The sequence below is a fragment of the Corvus hawaiiensis genome, chromosome 2 (genome assembly GCF_020740725.1).
Source record: "Corvus hawaiiensis isolate bCorHaw1 chromosome 2, bCorHaw1.pri.cur, whole genome shotgun sequence".
Taxonomy (NCBI): Eukaryota; Metazoa; Chordata; class Aves; order Passeriformes; family Corvidae; genus Corvus; species Corvus hawaiiensis.
In genome coordinates, this window is record NC_063214.1 from 118,362,440 (window position 1) to 118,384,453 (window position 22,014).

At 43.2% G+C, this 22,014-nt stretch overlaps 1 protein-coding gene across 5 annotated transcripts in view; it reads right to left on the reverse strand.

The window, feature by feature from the left end:
* PKNOX1 (PBX/knotted 1 homeobox 1) overlaps positions 1-17,650 on the reverse strand; it is a 41,320-nt gene extending 23,670 nt beyond the window's left edge. The window contains exons 1-4 of one of the 5 annotated variants that reach the window (XM_048290302.1): positions 12,244-16,124; positions 10,487-10,562; positions 6,791-6,872; positions 145-246 (exon numbers count right to left, since the gene is read on the reverse strand). In XM_048290302.1, the coding sequence (XP_048146259.1) occupies positions 145-195 (51 nt within the window). In that variant the 5' untranslated portion in view covers positions 196-246; positions 6,791-6,872; positions 10,487-10,562; positions 12,244-16,124. Of the gene's footprint in view, positions 1-144; positions 247-6,790; positions 6,873-10,486; positions 10,833-12,243; positions 16,125-17,564 lie in introns of those variants that run through there. The other 4 variants (XM_048290275.1, XM_048290294.1, XM_048290285.1 and 1 more) reach the window with 4 other exon arrangements.
* Between the last annotated feature and the right edge of the window lie 4,364 nt (positions 17,651-22,014).

Consider the following 22,014-nt stretch of genomic DNA (forward strand, 5'->3'; position numbering starts at 1 on the left):
AGAAACATCATGACCAGACATAACACGAGTATCTTTCATTATTCCAGCTTAAACAATGCCAAAGCAGGCACTAAGGACAAAGTCACTATTTTTTTTCTTCCTCCTAACTGTATTTAGCTCCTAGAGAAATGAAAACACACCTACCTGTTGTCCATCTTGATAGTTGTCTATACTTAATGTCTGTGTTGCCATCATGGTTATTAAGACATTAATTATGTCAAATCATCATAAGTGTGAACAAATACTCTTTAAAGAAAAAAAAAATAATCAGTTACAGAAGTGGCCACTTAGAATCCAGTTCTAAACGATGAAGAAAAAATAAAGGTAAAATTTAAGACTTATGCACACCTCTCGGAGAGTTTATTGGTAACAATGGCCATGTGCACATTCAAACAACAAAAAATTCCGTTTGGAACTATAACAGGTTTCATTAGCAGAAAGTTCATAGCATATTTTTATATTTTAAAGTAAAAATTTTAATAAGAGGCTGAGGTTCTTTTACACTCACAAACTTCAAGTAAACTTTAGCACTTATTTCTGCACTACTTAACGGACATTCTAAGATAAAACATGAAATCTAGAAACAGGCAGGGTTATGTTTCTGTGTTTTGAAAAGGCTACCAACCCACTGAGCATTGCTGAAATAATAATAGTTAAAAATGATGAACCAAATGCAAAGTGTTAAGGAATACCCTGTTCACTTATGAGTGCGAATCCCATATTCTAAAGTAGGACCTGAAACTACTTTCAGAGACCCAAGGCTCAAATCACTTCTGACACCAGGAATTTGCCATCCAAGCCATTTAGGGTTCAACAAAGAATGGGACAATATCTAACAATATCTTAGATAATAACAATATCTAAATAATTTTAAGCAATTGGGCCCACGTGATTATAAAGTTTCAAAAGCGACAGAAGAATTCAGAAGTCTCAATTTCAGAGACACTTGATACTTTGGGAAATACTAATTACAACAGGATTTAAACACAAGTATGTGTTATGCATCATGTTATTCCCTCTAGGCATTAGCTGGAGTTTGATGCCCAGATGAGTTAAACATTTTTAAGTTAAGACACACAGTAATTAAAAAAAAATAAATTAGCAAAGCACCACCATCAGATAGTGTGCACCCATCAAATTACTACTTCACATTTAATTTTCTTGTCAGATTTGCAGCCATTACAACTGAAATCACATAGCTCATTAAGCTATTACCAGTAACTATTAACAGAGAAGTCAATTTTCCTTGACACATAGGAGTCCTAATGTTTAACTACTATTAAAAAAAAATCCATATTAAAAAAGAAGTCACAGCTTATGTCTTGAAAAAGATTACATCCAGATAGTAATTCCAGGTTTTCTGCTCTTTTCCACTTATGTCAGTATTGAAAAAACTAAGTTTTAAAATTTTCACCAGTTTAAGATCTGAAACAGAGTAATTTTTTTTTTTTGTAATGTGTTCCATCACTACAAATTTTTCAATTATTTTTAAGTCCTTCCCTTACTATTCTACACTACTACTGCATATGACCATTTTTAAGAGCAGTTTTTACATTTCTGGATATCTTCCCCTACAGATTATAATAGTCTCAAGTGAGTGTTTCATTTTGGAAACACAGGACAAATTTCAAGGTTCCCTTCTTTGATAACAGTTTCAGGCACAGAGACAAACCAAACTCCTCAGGAGAAACCTCAAAAAGCCTTACTTTGCATCAAATTCACTCACTGTAATTCCTACGTATGAGTGCAGTGTTTAAAATCTTTTTTTAAACAGCTTCAAAGACCAGAGAAGTTCACCAGGATGATGTAAGCATGGCTTCCTCTACGAACTAGGTTATATCTGTTTTTACAGAACATCAGTATTCTTTCTTTGAAACTCCAAAAACGTTAACTGATTCCTCCACGAAAGTTAAAAATACAAAGGGAACAACATAAGTGCACTCACTGGTACAAGTACTTCAGATTTAAAAATCTTTTTTACAGTTATGAATCACTTAGTGTTAAAAGTTAAATCAGCATTAGCCACAATAAGTGAGATACCTCTCAAAATACTTTAAGGGAACACATTCTAAAACATGAGCCCTGTAAGCATTTGCCTTATGTTTAAACATTTATTTTCTTTCATAAATGGCAGCTGACAGCCAGGGCAAGTGTCTGTCTCTATTGATAGACTGAACAGGCACATAGAAAATGCTGCTTTTCTTCCTTCTCAAAAGACTTATATTTAATTTATGACTGTGACATCCAAAGCATGGACCAGACTATCTTCAAAATAAAAGCAGAATAGTTGAAAACGATCAACAAAGAAAGAGCAAACACTATTTAATGATTATTTCAAAGCTGAGTAAGTTCCACACAAAACACTGCTAAAGAAAGAAACTGGCTGTGGGGGAAAGATGAAATTCTTAGGCAAAAATGAGAAAATAAAAAGTAAAACAGTTGTAGAAGAAGAAGAAGAAGGTCTTAGAGTTCACAGGGATGTGAGATCATGTTAGTGGCATGAAGAAAAACCTGGAGAGGGAGGCCAGAGAGATAATACATGTAAACTAGTAAAGACAGTAGGACATGGCAAGAATTTCTGGAGAACAAGACAAGCTGGACCAACCCCTCCTTCCAAATTTCCATAAGGAAGAGATGTTCCACATCTGGAAGGCCCTCAGGCCACACAAAAGAAGAAAGGAGGTACACAGCTTTGAGCTAGATCCATAGATTATTTCATCTAGAAGGACTTTTGCCCTATTTTATCCCAGGGGAATGACTGAGAGGATTCTACATGGGTATATCCTTTATTTCCCACAAGAGCTTCCCCTCTGACTTATAATTACAGTAGAAAAAGATTAAGCTATTAGGCAAGATAGGAACTGATGAGATTTAGTGAAGACAACCACCACAAATCAAGAAGAACAAATTGAGCTAATCACACACTTCAGTTGAGGGAATTAACTGAGGAATTACTTCGGTTCACTAAAAAGAAACATTTCCTCAGTACTCAGTAGAGGCAAGAAACAAACTGTGTTAAACTTTACAAAAAGTAACTGAAAAGGTATTTACAGATTTAGCTGTTACAACTTCATTTGGGATGCAGCACCCAGGGCTCGTTAGCAGGCACAGCCTCAGCAGATGCTCAGGCTGCAGACAGCGATGGAGCTCCTATCGCTCCCAGATGTTTATCACTGCCACCCTGCCACAGCTAATTACTTCCACAGCTCCACCATCGAGCTCTCACAACACATGGATGGTTTCTGATCCTTTTTACATCTAGTCAGCCGGGCTAGTTCAGGCCTCTCCCTGTTAAAGGTGGCTATGATGGAAAGCAGCTGACTCGGTCTGAAGTGGTTGCGGTGCACTCATACAACCCCTGCTCTTGGCTGACCTACTCGTGTGGTAATTTCTGGCTGATGTGCGTTGATTCTCGGCTCACAGCAGGACCATCTCTAACCAGCACACTGTGCCTTAGGACAGAGAATTTGGTTATCTGAGGTGAACCCAAGAATATATGACTTGAGAATAACTTAGCTTTCAAATGCCAATTATTCTCTGTGAAAGAAATTGAGAGTAGAGGGAAAACTGCGTTTGTGTTATATTCAAAGACTTACAAATAGCAAAAATAACCTGAGGGTGAGTCTGCCAGTCTGCTTCACACAGAACAGAACTAACTCTCATTCTATTTATTTTGAAAGCAAAGCATGTGGAAAACCCAAGGAAAAACTTAAGGTCATGTAACTGGAAGCTGATGCATGAACTGCAATCAGAAACTCCACTGGACACCTGTGGTGAAAGGGAATTCATAAAAGCATTGTGGTCTACAAAGCAAAGGGGAAAAAAAGGGAAGCCTTTAATAAATTGAGGTATGAAGGGAAAACATAAAGCAGAAAGGAAGCTAAATGAGCAGGGGTAATCATAATTAGAAATGTGGAGACTTTGTGCAAGTTGAGTGTGTAAGAGGAGAGATTAAAGGTGAGCTGAAACATATACACAAAGTGATCACTTGACATACATCACTCCTCACTTGTTCCACTTACTCCTTTATAATTAAGGGCACAGGGACCACCCAGTAACATTAACAGAAGGTGCAAGTGAGCTGGTGTGTTGGGGTCCCTCCCCTGCCGTGTAGCCCTGGGAGAGGGGCCCTGAGGGCACAGACACGGGGCTTCCCTGTCCCTGCTCAGCCTCGTTCCCATTGGTTGGTTTGTGTTTCCTGCGCGGGCAGAAGGACCCTTGGTCCCGTGACTGGAACAGTCCCTGGGCAGAGCTCCGGCCATGCGGCTGGAGAAATAAACATCTCTCTGAAACAGCTAGCAAGAATCTGTCTGTCCATATATATTTCCTTTCCACGGGACTCCTGGTTTGATATATGCGTGTTGCAGGATCCCCACTGCAACAAATGGTGGAGATTTGTGAGCAGAACGATCCCCGATCCCTAAGCGACTGATTTGTGTGAGTAAACCCTGGAAACTTTGGATTCCTCTTCTTGGTTTTGCTTTGCTATTCCATATCTAAACTATGGAGGAACCGTGGGAAGACTCTTGGCTCTCAGAGCCGCATATGGACATTTATCTTAAACTTAAAATGATTCTTGAACAACGATTTGTAAATTTTAGCTTGATTCAAGCTCAAAAAGAACTGAAACACTTCCTGGCATGGTTGTTTAAGAACTTTTTCTATGTTTCTTGGGATTTAATTCTTACCAAGGGCTTTTGGAAAACCGTTTGGACACAGTTAATACTGGAGTCAAAATATATGCCGATGGAAGAATATTTTCGTGAATATTATTTAGTTACCGAGACTGTTGAGCAATGTCAGCTGTGTCCTGGCGAAGGGAAGCGTGGCGCAGGGACCGTGCGGCCCAGGCCACGTGCACCGAGCGCTCTGAGAGCAGCAGCGAGGCAGTTCCCGCGCGCGGGCGGAGCCACGCGAGCCGCAGTGTCGGTGGCGGAGCGAGGAGCGGCGGGACCCGGCGGTGCCTGCCCGGTCCTGTGCAGCGCGTGGTGGAGCGAGCCCCGTGAACGCCCGACCGAGAGGGGCGGCACGCGGGCGGCGGCTGGCGGCGATGGCGGTGGAACGGAGCCGCGCCCGGCCGAGACGCGCGCTGGAGCGGGGCGCGGGGGAGTCGTCGCTCGGGGGCCCGGCCGAGACGTGGGTGCAGCGCCCGACAGCGGCAGCGAAGCTGCGACCAGAGGAGGCGACGCACGGAGAACTGAGCGGCGTGGCCCGGCCCGGCCCGCGCAGCCCCGAACGCGACCCCGGGAAGAGCGCGCAGGCACCAGCAGCCCCGAGAATTCCAACACGGGAGCGACCGAAGGAGAGAGCAAAGACGCAGCGAGACAGAAAACAGCAGCCACTCGAAAAAAGGAAAAGATCATAGCAACTAAGACCTTAGGGATAGTAAAATGGTATAATGTTAAGCAAAATTATGGTTTTATAACAAGGTATGACAACCAGCAAGACATATTCGTGCATAGAACTGCTATTAAAAAGAATAACCCTGAAAAATGCATCCCAAGCTTGGGAGATGGAGAAGTGGTGGAATTTAATATTGTACTAGGGAGAAAAGGGTTACAAGCATCGCAGGTCACTGGGCCTGATGGTGTTCCTGTAAAAGGCAGTATATATGCAAAAAATCGTAGTCATGTTAGACAGTATCTCCATTGTAAACCCCCCCTACAGTTTCCCTTTCCTAATCCCACCTTTCCCTTTTACTCTATGTCCTATTACCCCCAGCGTATTCCCAATCCGTTTTTTCATCCATGGTTTCCCTCACAAAACCATGCTTTTGCCAATTGTTTCCCCAAAAATCCCTTTCCAATGCCGAGTGGGGGATGAAAAGGGGGAGGGAAGAAGTTAAACCCTCTCCTGCCTCAGTTTCCCCAAAAGCATGCTCAGAGAATTCTGTCTCCCTTCTGTCAGCCCTAAGATGTTCCAGAGAATCTGTTTGGACATTTAAAGACTCAGGAGGGTGGCTTGTTTTGTTTTGAAACTGTTCTTGTTATGTTTATCCAGTTGTTTTCATTCTCCTTTTATTAAAATAAAACGGGTGAGGTGTTGGGGTCCCTCCCCTGCCGTGTAGCCCTGGGAGAGGGGCCCTGAGGGCACAGACACGGGGTTTCCTGTCCCTGCTCAGCCTCGTTCCCATTGGTTGGTTTGTGTTCCCTGCGCGGGCAGAAGGACCCTTGGTCCCGTGACTGGAACAGTTCCTGGGCAGAGCTCCGGCCATGCGGCTGGAGAAATAAACATCTCTCTGAAACAGCTATCAAGAATCTGTCTGTCCTTATATATTTCCTTTCCACGGGACTCCTGGTTTGATATATGCGTGTTGCAGGCTCCCCACTGCAACACTGGTGGAGATCAGTGGTATCATTTTTAACATATACAAGCTACAACAGATGTTTGTAACAGATATAAATAGTTACGCTTCAGGCTAGGAACTAACCACCAACCCTCTCAGGGTTGTGAGCGAACTGCCCAACAGACTTGTTAACAAGTAATCATGCCTTCTAATTTTCCCTCATACATGTTTCTTTGAAGTCCTTCAGAGAGAAATGCATGACTGGCAGATTTCGGCATGGCTCTTTGTTCATTCTTATTTAACTTTAGTCCTGGCACTTGCTATATAACATTAGATCCTTACATTCACACACCAAGTTAAAAAGAAACAAACATCAATTCTCTCTGACACATGAAAAGCATCTAGAACTGGCTTCCTTTTCAACACAATACATGATGATAGTTGTTTCCAGGGCACGCTGTTTTCTAAAGGAGATAAAATATTGGCTGTGAGAAAGCTGCTCACCCCTTTCCTTCAATGAGTTGAAGAAGACATTATCTTGTTCCAGCAGAGAGATCCCACTGATGTACAATGTGAAGACAGAAACCTAAAAACCAACAGAGAAATAGTCAGAAGAAAACAACACCACAGAACACACATTCTAAGACTGACTATGATTTTTAAAAAATTGTTTTATTATGTCGTTCCCTCATCAAGTTTAAATGAACAGACAGGAATTTTTTTTGCACACTTTGCAAATTTTTGCATTGTTAATAATCTCTAATCACACCCAATATCCCACGCTTGAACTTCTTATCCCATTATTTGATCTTTCTCTCATCTTATTCCATTCATTCTCTACATTCACCTTTGTCTCTGCTGACACCTCTAACAGAAGGCTCCATTTGGATAATAACTCACTCACTGTTCAACCTTCATATTTTACTCTCTGGCTCAGTGTCTGTCTGCCAAGACTAGACAAGACACATCCCAAAAATAAAACTACAAAATGCAAATAGGAATAACTCGCCACTGTTGTGAAAATTAAGCATGAAATCAAGAAAGGTGAGAGATTCTTTTTTCCCCATTTAAATCTCCTTCATCATCATTTAAAAACAATCCATGGTAAAATCAAAGCATGATGCTAGAAATGGGCCATTGTTAGGATCCTGTGTTCTGTGAAGACAGGTTCTGCTACAGGATTATTTGGCAATTTTAAAAAGCTTTCCAAAAATTACCACTTAAAATTACTTTAATTATATTTAATAGCACCCACTTGGTACATTGAAGCTACTTTTAAAAGTAGTAAGGATTGCAAAAGCAGAGTAGCAAAGATTGTGAAAACGTACTTAGAAAACACAACTGCTGAAAAGCATTAAAAAACCATCTCAGGGGAAGTTCCAGACACTAAGGTTGCACAGAGGCCAACAGAAATTATATGATGGCTAAAACACAGCTGAAATCTTGAATCAGACTGCTTCTCACACAGACAAAGTTCACAATAAGAACTGGAGAGAAGTAACTCCAACATTTTTGAAAGCAAGATGAAATTGGTCTTTGGATTTGAGAACCAATTTATGCACGTGTTGTTTTTCAAAAAGTGATGGTTTTCAGACAAGTTCACAGAAAAACAAAATGTGAAGGGCCACTCAATCTAGATGCCATCTCTGGTTCATGAAACCTGGTTCTAAACAGAGCAGGGAAGATATTTGAGAAGTTTTAAGGCAGTTTAAATTTCAGCCATTGGTTAGAGATTGAACACTGAGCAAGAAGGAGTTTCAGTCCGAAGTGATACACCTGGTCTTGAAGGCTCAAGGAGCAGATGGCACATTAAAAGTTCTTACCACTTTTCCTTAAACTGTCAAAGATCTATGTCTTCAGAAAATGGGCTTCTCTCATTTTTGCAGCTTCTTAATTCTGTTCTGAGGACAGTGTAGTAACCCTCTTAATCCCTTCTTGGCATGCCATGCATTTTGGTACTCATTCTCCCTTCAGTTTACTGGGCTATTTTTCAAATAAAAGACTTCTCACTATTCATGGCATCTTCAGAACGGAGGTCACTGCCAGATTAATTGGGATAGATAAATAGATAAACTATCCATTCCTTGTCTCTGGTCAGACATAAGGAGGACTATTGCAAATCAGAAAATCCTGCTCCTCCATTCTGAAAACAACTGCAGCCAAGAACCGATGGTGCCACTGCTGCCAGAGCTGGTCAGTCAAAAATATTCAATGTTTCAAGAAGTAGCCCTTACCTCCAAAGCCTTCAGCTGAAACTCTGGAAATAACAAGTTTCTAAACAGTTTATGAGATAACGAGGGCAGGAGCAAAGAGGTACTAAAGAAATGCAGGCCCAGCTGAAAGATGCTGCAGAGGGAAGGATGTCGCTGAGAAGGAACTAGAGGATATTGCAGTGATATTTCCCTCTTCCAAGAGACACTGGACAACATTTAATACTGCTGTCTACCCTAAAACTTATCAGCAAGAGAGATCTGAGCTTGCAGATCATGTCTTCTTGCACATCTCAGTGGGGGCAAGAAGAGGGAGTAGATACACCTGTTCAAGGGTGGAGACAACACCAAGGCACTCTGGGGTCTTAACCTGGACTTGCTCTTGTCAATTTTTGTTTTCCTTTTATTCCTCTTGCAGACAAGCTTTAAAGTAATGCCATCATAATAAAAATACCTAACCATGAAACCAAAATGAAGGGCAACTTTGTCTCTCAGAAAGTGAATCACCACTGAGGTTTTTACTACGAAGTAAAATAGGAACTTGTTCATTCAAGTGTCCAAGAACCCTCGTTTGAGTCATCCTCTCATTCTGCACTTCAGCTCGCTGGAAGCAAAGACCTGTGCGTACATTCACGTGTACAAATATGAGCAGACACTAAGATCAATGTATTTTTCTAGGTTCAAATAATGACAGTAATAATTGATTCCAACAATGAAGCAGTAAGCAGAGCACCCATGCCAGGACTCATTCCACCGTTGCTTCGGTGGTTATCCAGCTCCAACGACCTGCCCACGCAGAGTCATTCAGCGGAATTAAGACAAATCAATGTGAAGTTGATGCAGACAAGTTTATGATAGCTGTGCTCAGTGAGGATGTTCTCCTCATTCAGCACCAAGGTGGCTTCCATTTCCTCTATTTCATGTACTTATAAAGTTGAGTCATTATTTAGAATATTATACTTTGAAGAAAGACAATGTTCCTGCTCAGGAACATAACACCAGCCTCAGGGAGTTCCATCACAGAGATACAGCCACTCAGTTACTCTACAACAGCTATGCTGTCAATTGCCCTGGGAGTCAAGCCCTAAAAAGCCACAAAACCAATTTTTGGCTGCAGTAAAATGAGATTTATTTTGTGTCACTTTGTTCCCTTTATTGTTTGGTGGTGCAATAGAATTATTTATATGTTAATCTTGATGAATATGAGATTACATTAAAAAGAGGAATGAAAATTATACTTTAGGAAACTGAAAATTAAAAATCAATTAAAATCCACAACTAAAGTTGAATTTCTTCAGAAATACAGGCTACACTCCAAGCTACCATCATGTAGGATTGCATGTAGGATTTTGAACATACATACTATGCAGCAATGACTTTATTCAGCAAGATGTCTCCAACAGTGGACCTACAGCTTTGTTGTCCCATTAATCTTTCACAGCATCCTCTTTATGTATCCCTCCATTTCAGATCTTAACAAGCCATACGAAGTATTCATATCACAGACCACCTTCCAAGCACCACCACACATTGTCACACAGCATGACCAACAACAAACCACCTCATTAAAAGATCTGTGTTCCTTTAGCAACTGACGCTTTGTTTAAACTCTGCTTTTGGTACATTTAATTCTGTAAATTCTCCTATTTGCAAGTACCAAATACCAAAAAATATTATAAAAAATGTGCCAGTTTATAAGCTAAAATTGCATATGCAGTTAACTGATAAAATTAATATTAAGGATGCACAGATCATAGGAATTCCTCCAGGCACAACAACAGAAGTAAAATTGAGGGGATCTGGGTCTTGTGAAGAACTCCAGCTTCTAATTCTGCACACATCCTTGGTGTGTGCACCAGTGTATTTCTTGGGAAAGGTGCATAATCATGGGTCACACTCCCAATTCACGTCATCACCAATTTACTACAATCATCCTTAACAAGGATGAGAAAGATGAGGAATTCTACCTAACCCAGTCATAAAACGTCACCTCAATATGCCAGGTATCCTGCCCAAGGTAGCTCTTGGAATTCTGGAAGGAAATCCTCAGGTTGCTCTCCTACTTCCTGCAAAATAGAATCCTCATTCTTCTGACTCTAGAAAGGTCCTCAAATTCAAGGAACTTCCTGCAGCATCTCATTTCTCCTACCCAATTCACACAGCAATTTGACCCTGCTTTATTAGCCCCATAAAGTAATAGTGAGGAATTTAGGGGACTAAACAGCAATTTTGGCAAGAGAAAAACAAAACTTGGGGGAAAGAAAACCTCCCTCTTTAATTATTCTAAGACTCCTGAGGGGTTAGGGTATGAGGGAGCAAAAATATTTCCCATCACTCCCTCATCCACTGCCAATATTCACATAATAAATGCAGATTCCTTTTTTCTGTATTTTCAATACTACAAACTGAAGGACTTTTTATGGGTGCAGCATGAGAATCCTCACACACACATCATGAATCCTCACACATATTTTTTTGTTAAAGGACAGAGAATGATTTTTTTTTGCTGTCAGTTTTTATGTGCTGTCATAACGTGTTGGACCCAAAAACCAGGAAGATGGTGTCACATCTGCCTTGCTGCTCTCGTGGCAAGAGGGTGGCATTGGAAAGACTACAAACACCCCTTACAGACCAGCACTTCCACAGCTGGAACTGATTCTGTACAACTTTCCTACTTACTGATATTTAATTACTTTTTCAAACACAATTTCATTTTAAAAAATTAAAAAATCAATAAACAGAAAAAAAGGTGAGAACTCCACCACCCTCCCCATTTCCCTGGCATTCCCCACATGGATAATCAGGGTTGCTTATGTCCTAGACACAACTCCATCCCTTTGCCACTGAAGCCTTTGGAATATCCACACAAGCACATCCCGAATCTCTTACTTTTGGAGACACTCATAGAACCATATCCTTCCAGACAAATTAAACAAAAGCAACAGGAAATCCTATTTTCATCATGATTTGCATCAGCACCCAATAAACTATGACTGAAATGAATCTTGTTTTGTGTTTATGCTTTGTGGTTTCATAAAGAAGACACAGAATAACCACCAGTCTCTCTGCCTTTATTGCTATTGAATACTTTACAATGTGAGCAGTTTGTGTAAGCATATGTTATGTTTTCCAACATTTTTATTATAAAACCATAAAAGTTTCCAATAATTCTATGAAGGGCTGAATTCCTGATGCTATTGAAGTACAGTTGAAGGGTGAGGAGGAGTTTTATTAAAATAATAACTAATTTAAAATGGACTTTGGATGTCGAATGGGTAAGAAAATGCCCTCTACACATTTTTGGCATTTAAACAATTCATCAAGATCAAGATGTTCCCTTATCAATTACTTCATTTTTATGTCTTTTACAATTTCTGGAATAACAACCCCATTAATGAATCAAGAGTTAACTTGGATTAGCCAAAAAACCTGAAAGTGACACAAAATCCTGGTCCTGCAACTCTGTGTCAAATCCAGTTCCAATCCATCACTACCTTTCCCAGAATCCTCCCTGGTTTGACTCTAACACTGGGTCAAACCTGAATTAACTTTGTTTTCCTACTAAGTGTAGGCCTTAAAATGAACTGTCATTTTGTTTTACAAAATGATGATTAAATAAAAACTCTTCCTTTCCTGCTTGACTCTTGCTTCCCACCTCTCCCAAACACAAGTCTCTATCCCTCCAGGAGTTGTGACTGCTGCCTAAGTGTTCTGGGGTAAAGAAAGACTATTTAGGATTAAACTTACCCATCACCTACTGCTGTGAGCTGCATCATGCTGAACTACTTGGTCCAGGTGATGACTGCACAGTCAGGTGACATGCAAGGACCAACAGACAGGAAGATACTCATGTCACATGGAATATTCAGATAATTTAGTTAATAAATATTTGCCCAGAAACATATATAAGCCTTGTTTTCCAAGAGCTCATGGTCTGTTGAAGTTTCTCAAGGAACAGCCATATGCTCCATGTGAATGCTTATGCTCCTTTCCCCTCTGCAACACTAAAATCCACAACTCAACTGCTGATATGCTCTTAAATAAGAAGAATCCCCCCCTTCTTTTAAATTAAGACATTTACCTTCTCTTAGAGTCATTTTCAAGATGCTGATTCATTTTAAAGTTGGCAGACTAACCCTGCTCAAACATATTCATCATGGCAAATTTCAGCAGGACTAACAACTAAACTACATAAACCCCTCAAAATAATAATAAAGATAACCAGGTAATCTTCTTTCTGATATTGCTGCTAATATGGCCTAGAATGCAGAAAACTGGGCTAGAACACCGAAATTAAGCGATCACAAACTAACCCAGAAGTTCTTTAGTTACAAAAACGTACAACACAGCACACACATTTTCATTCCCCCGTTCTCTAGGCACGTTAAACATGTATAAAGCTGCAATTTCTGTTCTCTAATTGCCTCTGTTTCCTTGGAATATAAAAGGCTTGGACTTTATTTTTCAGTAAATATGATAATATCCTTTTCCCTTTGCTTTGTTTGCTATGTAAGTCGTAAAAAACCAAGCAGGATGTGAAGTATAGCCACACTTCCTAGCTTCTTCTGCCCTCAAGAAAAAACACAGGCAATTCCAAAAGCTCACCAATAAGATATATTGGAATTTGGAGGTTTAAAAGAAATGGATCCCTATTTCAGTAACCAGAAGTCAGCTGCCATATTCTACTTTTTTGCCTGAATTTCCCATCAGCTGCAGAAGAGAGAGCTGCAGATCTCTGGGCACAGCAGGGTAAGGGACAGTCAGTGATTATCACACTCAACTCCCATTTTCAAAAATCACCTTTTGACTCTCTGTGTACTTAAATGGCCCTCAGGTTTAATAGCAAATACCTCTTTTGTACACCTAGGTACTCAAAAATGAGAACACCATGGCCTGGAGCAGCTGCCACATCAAACCCCAAACAATGTGTTCCTGTGAAGGATAGGAACCAACCATGCGAGAACAAGACCTAAGTTTTAATTCCCTTTCTAACACCAACTTTTGCCTCTCAGTGCCATACATGACGTGGTATCCCCTTGCTGCTGGCAGGGGAACCAAGTTACTGCCCCTCACCGACTTCATAAAAATGTGTCACAGCTCCATAACAACAAAATTGGCATTTCCAGATCCGTGGTGCCATTATTTCACTTTCTACCCCACCCCCAGTTCCACCTCATGAGTCCCGTGTTCCACAGGTCTGGTATGAAACCGCCTCAGTGAACAAAGTGAAGAACCCGCTACAGGTGTGAATATTTTAGTGTTCAGTTCCCTTGGGGAGATCTAGAATGGGCTGGGTACAAGATTTTGGCAACATCTGGCACCAAGTAAGCAAATGAAAGAACTCCATCAGCAGCTTTTTCTCCTTGCTCTTGGCATCCTCTTGCTTAGAAGAGCAGTAAGTTGTTTTACATTTTGTACAGCACTGAGCTGTGGCAAAATAAATCCCTCTGAGACTTCTCATTTTTAAACCTATAGACTCTTTGAACAAGTGAGACTGAAGTAACCAGCTGCTGCTGCTGCAAGAGAGAGAGAGAGAAGTAACATTTGCAACATTTTTAATTTCACACAAAAAATTGCATTTGGTCTTACTTACACCAAAATAAAAATACTAATCTGCTTTACTGTAAGCTTTCACAGATGTGCCAGTTTTGCAGAGGCAACATTTGGCTCCCAGACCACGACATAATATTCTGAAATACAATTTGGACTGCTTCATTCAGGACATTAACATGGCCATTAAAACAGGCAGTTCCACTGCCACAGTGGTGGTTCTGTGATCGTTCACCCTCGGCCACTAATACACGGCTTAATTTCACCAAAGAGTTACTCTTTTCCAGGAAATTGAACTGCTCCTGAACACTTCTAAACTTGCTGTGGTAGCAATCAGAATTATCAGGGCTTTATTAGAGCACTGCATTTACAACACAGAAAAATACAGTTGGAAAGCAAAATTCTGAAGAAGAAATTACAGCTTGTAGAAGACTATCCATTTTATAAGACTAAAGCATTTAAAATAAATTTAAATTTATATTTCATTCATTCTAAACTCCTTTCAGTCCTATCATGGAAGACTGCAGGGACTTAGCTTTAAAATGTTATTTTTATTTAACCCAGATATTCCAAATTGTATTAAGAGTACAAATCAAGGCTATAAATTACTTAATCCCAGCTTGACTTTTTACATGCCAAAGTGAAATTTCCAAATACAAAATAAAATCTCCACCAACCCTAAAAACAACAACAATGGACTCAAAATGTGAAGAATTCTTGGGTTTTCTATCAGCACATGGGAAATGGTAACAAGAAAAATTTCAGCCCAGCAATACACACAAGCACAGATTAAAAAAAAAAAAATGCATGGCCCAAACCCACTGAGGAGACCAATGAGAAATGATCTGAGCCTCCAAAATCCCAGTGCAGCACAACAGTTCCTACACTTCTCATCTTCACCCTGTGACTGAAGCACACTGAGCTCTGCCTTTCACCACTGAACTGGAGATTATGTAAAGAAAACACAGTGAAACCTACACTGAAGTTTTCCTGGGGATACCTTAATTATGAGATAACAGGAAAATATGTCAAGCAGTGACAGTCAAGAGTAAAAATATACTGTACAGTTTACAAAATAAACTGAAGATAGAACATATATGAAAAAAATAATTAGAATTATTTTGAATAGACTATGTGAATTGTTTGGGGGATTTTTTTTCCCCCAGAAATGTTTGAAAACTTGAATGCAATGATTCTATATGTGGCTACACACAGACTCGGAAAAGGATAAATCTGCAATTTTATGTGACAGAAAACGCACTCAAAACCACTTGCTGTTCTAGACAGTGTAGCAATGACACTGTCTGGAAATACATGTAAGGATGGATTTCTGATACAATCACAACAATTTGTGTCCCCGTTCAGTGTAATCCATAAAACTCACACATACAGCTAACAGGGACTGACCAGGACGCCATCCAGCTGCAGAAGCCATCTCACTTCAACCACACATACAAATATAGCTAAAGGGATATAACCCCATAGCACAGGCGGGCCATAAACAGATGACATCCCATAGAGGACAGGGAACAACCTGAGTGTACTCACAGTAGGGAGAACAGCAAGATCTGTGGCTATCCTAAGCCATAGCTGCTACAATTCTCCTCATCAAACAATCTACAGTGAAACTTTGTGCAAGAGCACACTTGAGAATGAAATTAGAAACTAACTATATGTGCACGTTTTTTGTAAAAGCTAAGAAAGGATTTTTTTAGTTTAAAAAAAAAATAAATGAGATATTTAGCATACTTTGAAAGTGACCTACACCTTCTTGCTATCCTCCACAGGATCTTAGCCCAAGTGTTTTCCACCATCCAGAACATAATGCCCATGTTCCCTGTTCCTGGGATCTGTTTAATGGAATGCACACAACCTATTCCAAAGAGGGGTAAGGACAAAAATGAATCTTGCCTGGGCAGCTCTCAAGTGCATGTCTTAAAAAAGCAAAAAGCCTACAAACCAGCAATTCATTCACTTTGAAGGGTTTCATACCAGTGTCTCGTACTAGGAAGAAAATATTTACTGTGAGACTGGTGAGGCCGTGGCACAGGTTGCCCAGAGAAGCTGTGACTGCCCCTGGATCCCTGGAAGTGTCCAAGGCCAGGCTGGATGGGGCTTGGAGCAACCTGGGATAGTGGAAGGTGTCCCTGACTATGGCATGGGGTTGGAACAAGATGACTTGAAGGTCCCTTCCAACCCAAACCACTCTGGGATTCTTCCTCCCTAAACCACACCAGTCATTTACTCAGACAAAACTGCAAAAAGGGACCAAAAACTTCAGCAGCAGCAGATTAAAAAAATAAATTAATATTGTGACCTGTCTCTAAAATTACACTACATATGACCATTTAAGACTACGGAAAATATTTAATAAATTATTTTTAAAAATAGCAATAAGCTATACAGAGAATTATCACGAATGTGTTAACTACTTATAATGTTATATTGTTAATTGACAGACTCCAGCGTGGTGGGAATGAAGGAAAGCCATGGACTGCTCCATGAGACCTGGGACATGTGGCTCATTGAGGCAATACTTGGGGATAAAACCAGCGCTTGATTTATTATTGTTTACACACATCCCCAGCAGGGCCTCTGGGCAGTGTCAAGTCTCAGCTCCTAATTGCGCCCGCGTAAACACCCGGGAACCCTCGGCCTGGCTATCGGGAAGGTGTCTGCTCACAACCGAGCCGGGAGACCACGGGGTCACACCGAAAAGAAGATACAAACGAGGGAGAAACCCAAAGCGGCTCTGCGCACACTGCCCCGACCGGGCTCCGCTTTCTATGAACGCCGAGGCGGGCGTGGGGAAACATCCCCTAAACCGGGGCAGCGGCCGGGGGGCATCTCCGCATCCCCTTCCTGCTGTCCCCCCGGGGCAGGGCAGGTGTGGAGGGGGACAGGGATCACAGCACGGCGAGAGGGAGAGCGGGATGCAGCTGCCGCGGAGGTCCGAGCCCCCGGTCCGGTGCAGGGGCCGCGGAGGCGGCGAGGGGCGGCGGCGGAGCTCCCGGAGCGCCCCCCGTTTCCCCCCCGCCTCCGAGGAGCGGCCAGCACAGCGCTGCCCCTTTAAGCATCGCGTCGCCTCCTCTCCCTTCCTCCCTCCCCCCCCCCCCCCCATCCCATAGCCCCCATCTCCTTCCTCCTCCTCCTCCTCTTCCTCCTCCTCCGCGCGGACCCGCGCGCGCTCCCGCGTCCCCTCCCCGCGCGCGCCCCCGCCGGGACACAACGGGCGCACGGCGGCCGTTCCAGAACCTTCCTCGCTTCGCTCCCCCCCCCCCCCCACCCCTCCCCGCTTTTCCCCTCCTTCCCCTCCCCGCGCCCGCCACCGCCCCTTAAACCCCCCGGTCCGTGCGAGCGGCGGCGGAGCGCGGGTGCCCCTTTCTCCCCTGGCCGCCGCCGCCCCGCTCGCCCCTTCCCCAGCCGCTCTCCCGCTTCCCCGGTGCGGCCGTGCCCGGGCGGCGGGCGCGCCGTGATGGACGGCGGGGCTGGAGCGGGGTTTGAGTGACAGCGCTTACCTCGGGTGCCAATCTTCGTCACACTGACAAGCGGCTGCAGCAATCGGGACCCGCACCGCCGCCGCGCGCGTCACCGCGCGCCGCCGCGCCCGGCCAATCGCCGCCCGCGCCGCCCCCGACGCCACGGCGCGCCTCATCAATATTCATCGCCGGAGGGCGGGGCTTGGGCGCACCGCCCCTCCGCATTGGGGCCGCCGGTCTCGTCCTCATGAATATGGATGAGGGGGCGGGGAAGCCGGGCGGGCGAGGCCACGCCCCTCGCCGTGTGTGAGGCGGGGGGATGAAACCACTGCTGGGGGTGGGGGGAGGAGGGAGGTACCAAGTGGCTCCGGCGTGAGGGGAGAGGCGGGGGCTGCTATGGCGGTTTCCTGCAGCGTTCCTTCGGCCGGCGCTCGCTGCTCGCCCTGGGGTCGCCTCAGGGCGCGGCTCCCCGGGCTTGGGGGAGTCCCTTGGCTCGTTGTTGGGGCTACGAGTCCCCGCGTCTTGTAGGATGCCCCCGGGAGCCGCCTGGCGCGGGCGGGGGTCGCCCCGGGGAGCCCCGGCTGCGGGAGCTGCGATGGAGGCTCCCCACAGGCTTTCCCAGGAACTTCTCCTGCGGCCTGCGAGGGGTGAAGCTGCCCGGCCGATCCTTGTGACCCTTCCAGCCCCGAACCTGCGCCCGCCTGTTCTCCCCAAACCCCCAAACTGCGGGATTTGAGTGAGGGCGGACCTTCGCTATCCCTCAGGGCCTTGCCTAGGGATCAGGTGCTGCTCAGGACCCTGCCCATGGATCAGGTCTTGCTCGGGTCCTGCCATGCCCTGAAATAAGGATGCTGACCACACATGGGGTTTTTTGTACTGAAACTCCACTTGGGAGGAAGCAGCGCTGTCACAGCTCTTTCCCCCATGAGTTACCACTGTTAAATATTCCCCCTTTTCCCAAACCATTCCTATATAAGGGGCAGGAAAGTGTCAGGAATGTGATTTCAGATGGGTGTCCTGTGACTTGGCCGTTTGGCTGTTGGGATATTTAAAAAGTGTCTCTGCTGAGCAAAAGGTCTGGAATGCCTTTGAGTCATGCATGTCACAGGTGATCAATCTGTCGTCTCCACCTTGTTCCTCCTTCTCTAAAAGACTTCTAAAAGATCACCCCGCAACCCCTCGCTGGCTTTGAGAGCAGAGGTTTGCAAGGGGAGGAAGAAGGTGACACATAAAAAGCAAATCTCATTTTAGGAAGCTCAGTTTAAACCCAAAGCAGATTTACTTTCAGGTCTTGTAGTCCCTCTGCAAAAGCTGCCACTGGGATTCTATTTGATTATCCTGTACCCAGTAAACTGGGAATACCCTACATTTTTTCATGGTCCATGCCACTCTTCCAGTAGCAAGTCAGCTGTTTTTTTGTTTGTTTTTATATAACACTTTCCTGGCCAGGCCACTTTAAAAAGAGCTGGCTAATAGTTTGGCAATAGAAACAGCTACTTAAATGTTCCTGCAAGCCAGGTCTGCCCTCCGTCCTCTGCGCGTCACTGCTGTGTCAAGACCCTGCTCAGCCAACAAAGTTGCTTCAGGAATCTTGTCACCCTGTGCACACTGCCACCATTTGTCCACTGACAAAACAGTTGCTCCATGCCCTCGCCAGACCGCCTGGAGCCTTCACAGGAGTTCCTTTTCCAGCCATTTTTCCCTGCACAGTGAGAACCATGTGGACATCGCGCTTGTGAGCAGAGAGGGAACTTGTACACCAAGCAGAGAGGGTGGGAGTGGAACTGAGCTGTGCTAATCCAGAGCACTCAGATGGGTACATCACAGCTCAGTGTTAATGGGAATGATTTATTTAAACAAGATTAGGGAAAAAAACCCCCAACCAACTCTTAGTTTGTCTCATTCACAAGAGCCTCTTTCTCTGTTTCCGCTCCTGTGCTGTGCAACAACACCTCTCATACAGTTCCTGTGGCCAGGTTGGCTGCTTCTACCACAAGTTTCAGCTCTCATTATCCCTGACACATTCATTAGTGACACATTCACTAAACAGTGCTTAAAATTAACTCGTTCCCATGCCCAGACCTGCCTCTTCTTCAAATTTGATTCTCCCTGCAACCCCTTTGTTCTCCTTCTGCCTCGCCTGCACTTCTTTGAATGAGAGTTCAATGATTTCTTCTGAGAATGTACAGATTAAATTAAAACTAATTTAGTTTCTGTGTAATCTCTCCTCTCAGTGATCTTCAAAGCCTTTCTTGATGGCTTTCCCAACTTGAATTTTCATTTCTCCTCCTTCTTCCCTTTGCTTTTCCTTCCTTTCCTAACTGCTACTTTCTATTCCCGAGCTCCCCCCTCACACACAACAGGTGTAGAAATTCCTCATCTACTGTTTCCCCCTCACCCCAGTAATCCCGTATTTTGGTCGCCTTTGTAGTTAAAGTTACTCCGTCTTTTACTCTCCTCAGCCTCTTACTCTTTTTGTGATTTCAGTTGATGTTTTAACTCCCTTGATCTTAAAGCTTGTGACCAGAATGAAGAAAGCCTGGTTCCCCACACATCTGTGCCTCGTTGTTTGTTAGCTTTAAGGTGTAAGGCGAAAGTTTTAACTGAAATCTCTTCCAAAGTTATGATTTATTTAAGGTTTCTCTTTAGTCAGTGGATGCCGTTGCCCAAAAGTTCCTGCTGCAGATTTTCCATGATTTGGGGAGAATGTGATACATCCTCCCTGTTCCACAACTTATTTTCATGAAAGTCACAGGAACTAAATAATTGTGTCAGCTTTAATCCTATTGGGGGTAAGACACTAGATTAAAACATTATTAAATGACGTGGGTACACCCTCAGATGTACCTCTACCTACATGACATGACTGTATAAACCTCATTCCCACAAGAAAATAACCTAAAAATCATTCTTGATCAAACTCGTGACTTCCAGCTCACTGAAAGCTCTGATCCCACTCACTGTCAAGAGGTCCCTGCTTTTCAGTTTGTCTTCAGTCATCGCTGATACAGCTTCTGCAGGCTTAATTTTTAAATCTTAAGCTTAATTTTTAAAACATCACAGCTGAAATGGCTCCAGGAGATGAAGATTTAAGAAAAGCTCTAAAAATTACAGGACCATTGAGAGAAGCTGGCAACTTGGAAAACAGGAGCAGCAGGGGAAAAGAATGAAGAAGTAACTGAGATGAGTGATCCAAAGGCAAACAACAAAAAATACCAACAAAACGAAACAGAAAGAGAAAGGACAGACGCCTTTTCTTTCTGTTTCTAATTGTCCAAACAAGGAGCGTTGTCCCTCATCAGATCTGCAAAAGAACAAGGATCCAATCCATAGGATGGAAGACAGAACTCCCGAGGAAATTCTCCATACTACAAATCTTAAAAGGATTCTTACACAGCTGATGAGGTTTTATGCTCTGAGCCCCCATTGGTATGGGTGCACTCACTTCAATGCAGTGGCGAGAGGGCTGCTTGTCTTTCTAAAAGAGCAAAAGCCACATGGCAGGGTGAGCGAAATGCCATTTTAATATTTTGTAATAGCAAATGACAAGTACATAAAAATGGGGTTTGGCAATATTCAGGCAAATAATAGAACACTCAGATTCTCTAACTTCTGCTACCTTCTTCACATTGTACGTATTAAATACACTTACTAAGTATAGCTCATTCCTTAAAGCATGCCCAGATAAGTTTCTGGGGTCAGGACCTTACTCAACTACTCAGAACAGTCCCTAGTATATAAGAGCACCCCTCACAGCTGGCACAAATAATTGCACACACTAAACTATTGAGGTCCTGCCTCATCAAATGAGAAAAGCACTTTCCCAAATCTCTTCTCTGGAATACACTTTCAGTATCAATTTAGGCACAATAGATTGTGTAAGCGTATTGGAGGGCAAAACTCTATCCTACATACAGCTGCTAAAGGAATTAGGCTTACTCTGACATCCTTCAGCAATTACCACATTATGAATATTACAACTGTGTGCTAAACATAACATTCATCTGCATTTAACCTGTTCAGATCACTTCTTGCGCCTCTTGACTCTGTACGTGGCAACTCTTTCATAATTAAGCTTTCAAAGGCAACATTTACATGGAGGTGAAGGGATGGGCTTCCATGCAGGTGGCAGTAATCTCTACTCCTAACTTGTGGCATAAAGCCAGTAATTGCAGTGATAAGACTGGAATAATCTAAAGAGAACAGGGTTTCCCCCAGATTTCCATAAAAATCAGGTGAGTTTTTAAGTGCTGATCTCCTGACAATAGGAGGCCTCTGCAGAAAACCAGTTTCTCCTTTCATCACTCCAAGGGAATAAAAAGGATGTAGGAAGACATGTCAACAACTTAGATGTCCTCTGGCTGTTTGGAGAGCATTCCCAAGAGCAGGCTTGGTGTGCCCTGTTTGCAGGCACAGCACATTCACAACTGCAGCCACAACTTTATGTGGCATAGGAGGAGCCTGGAAAAAATGTGTGATTTACTTTATA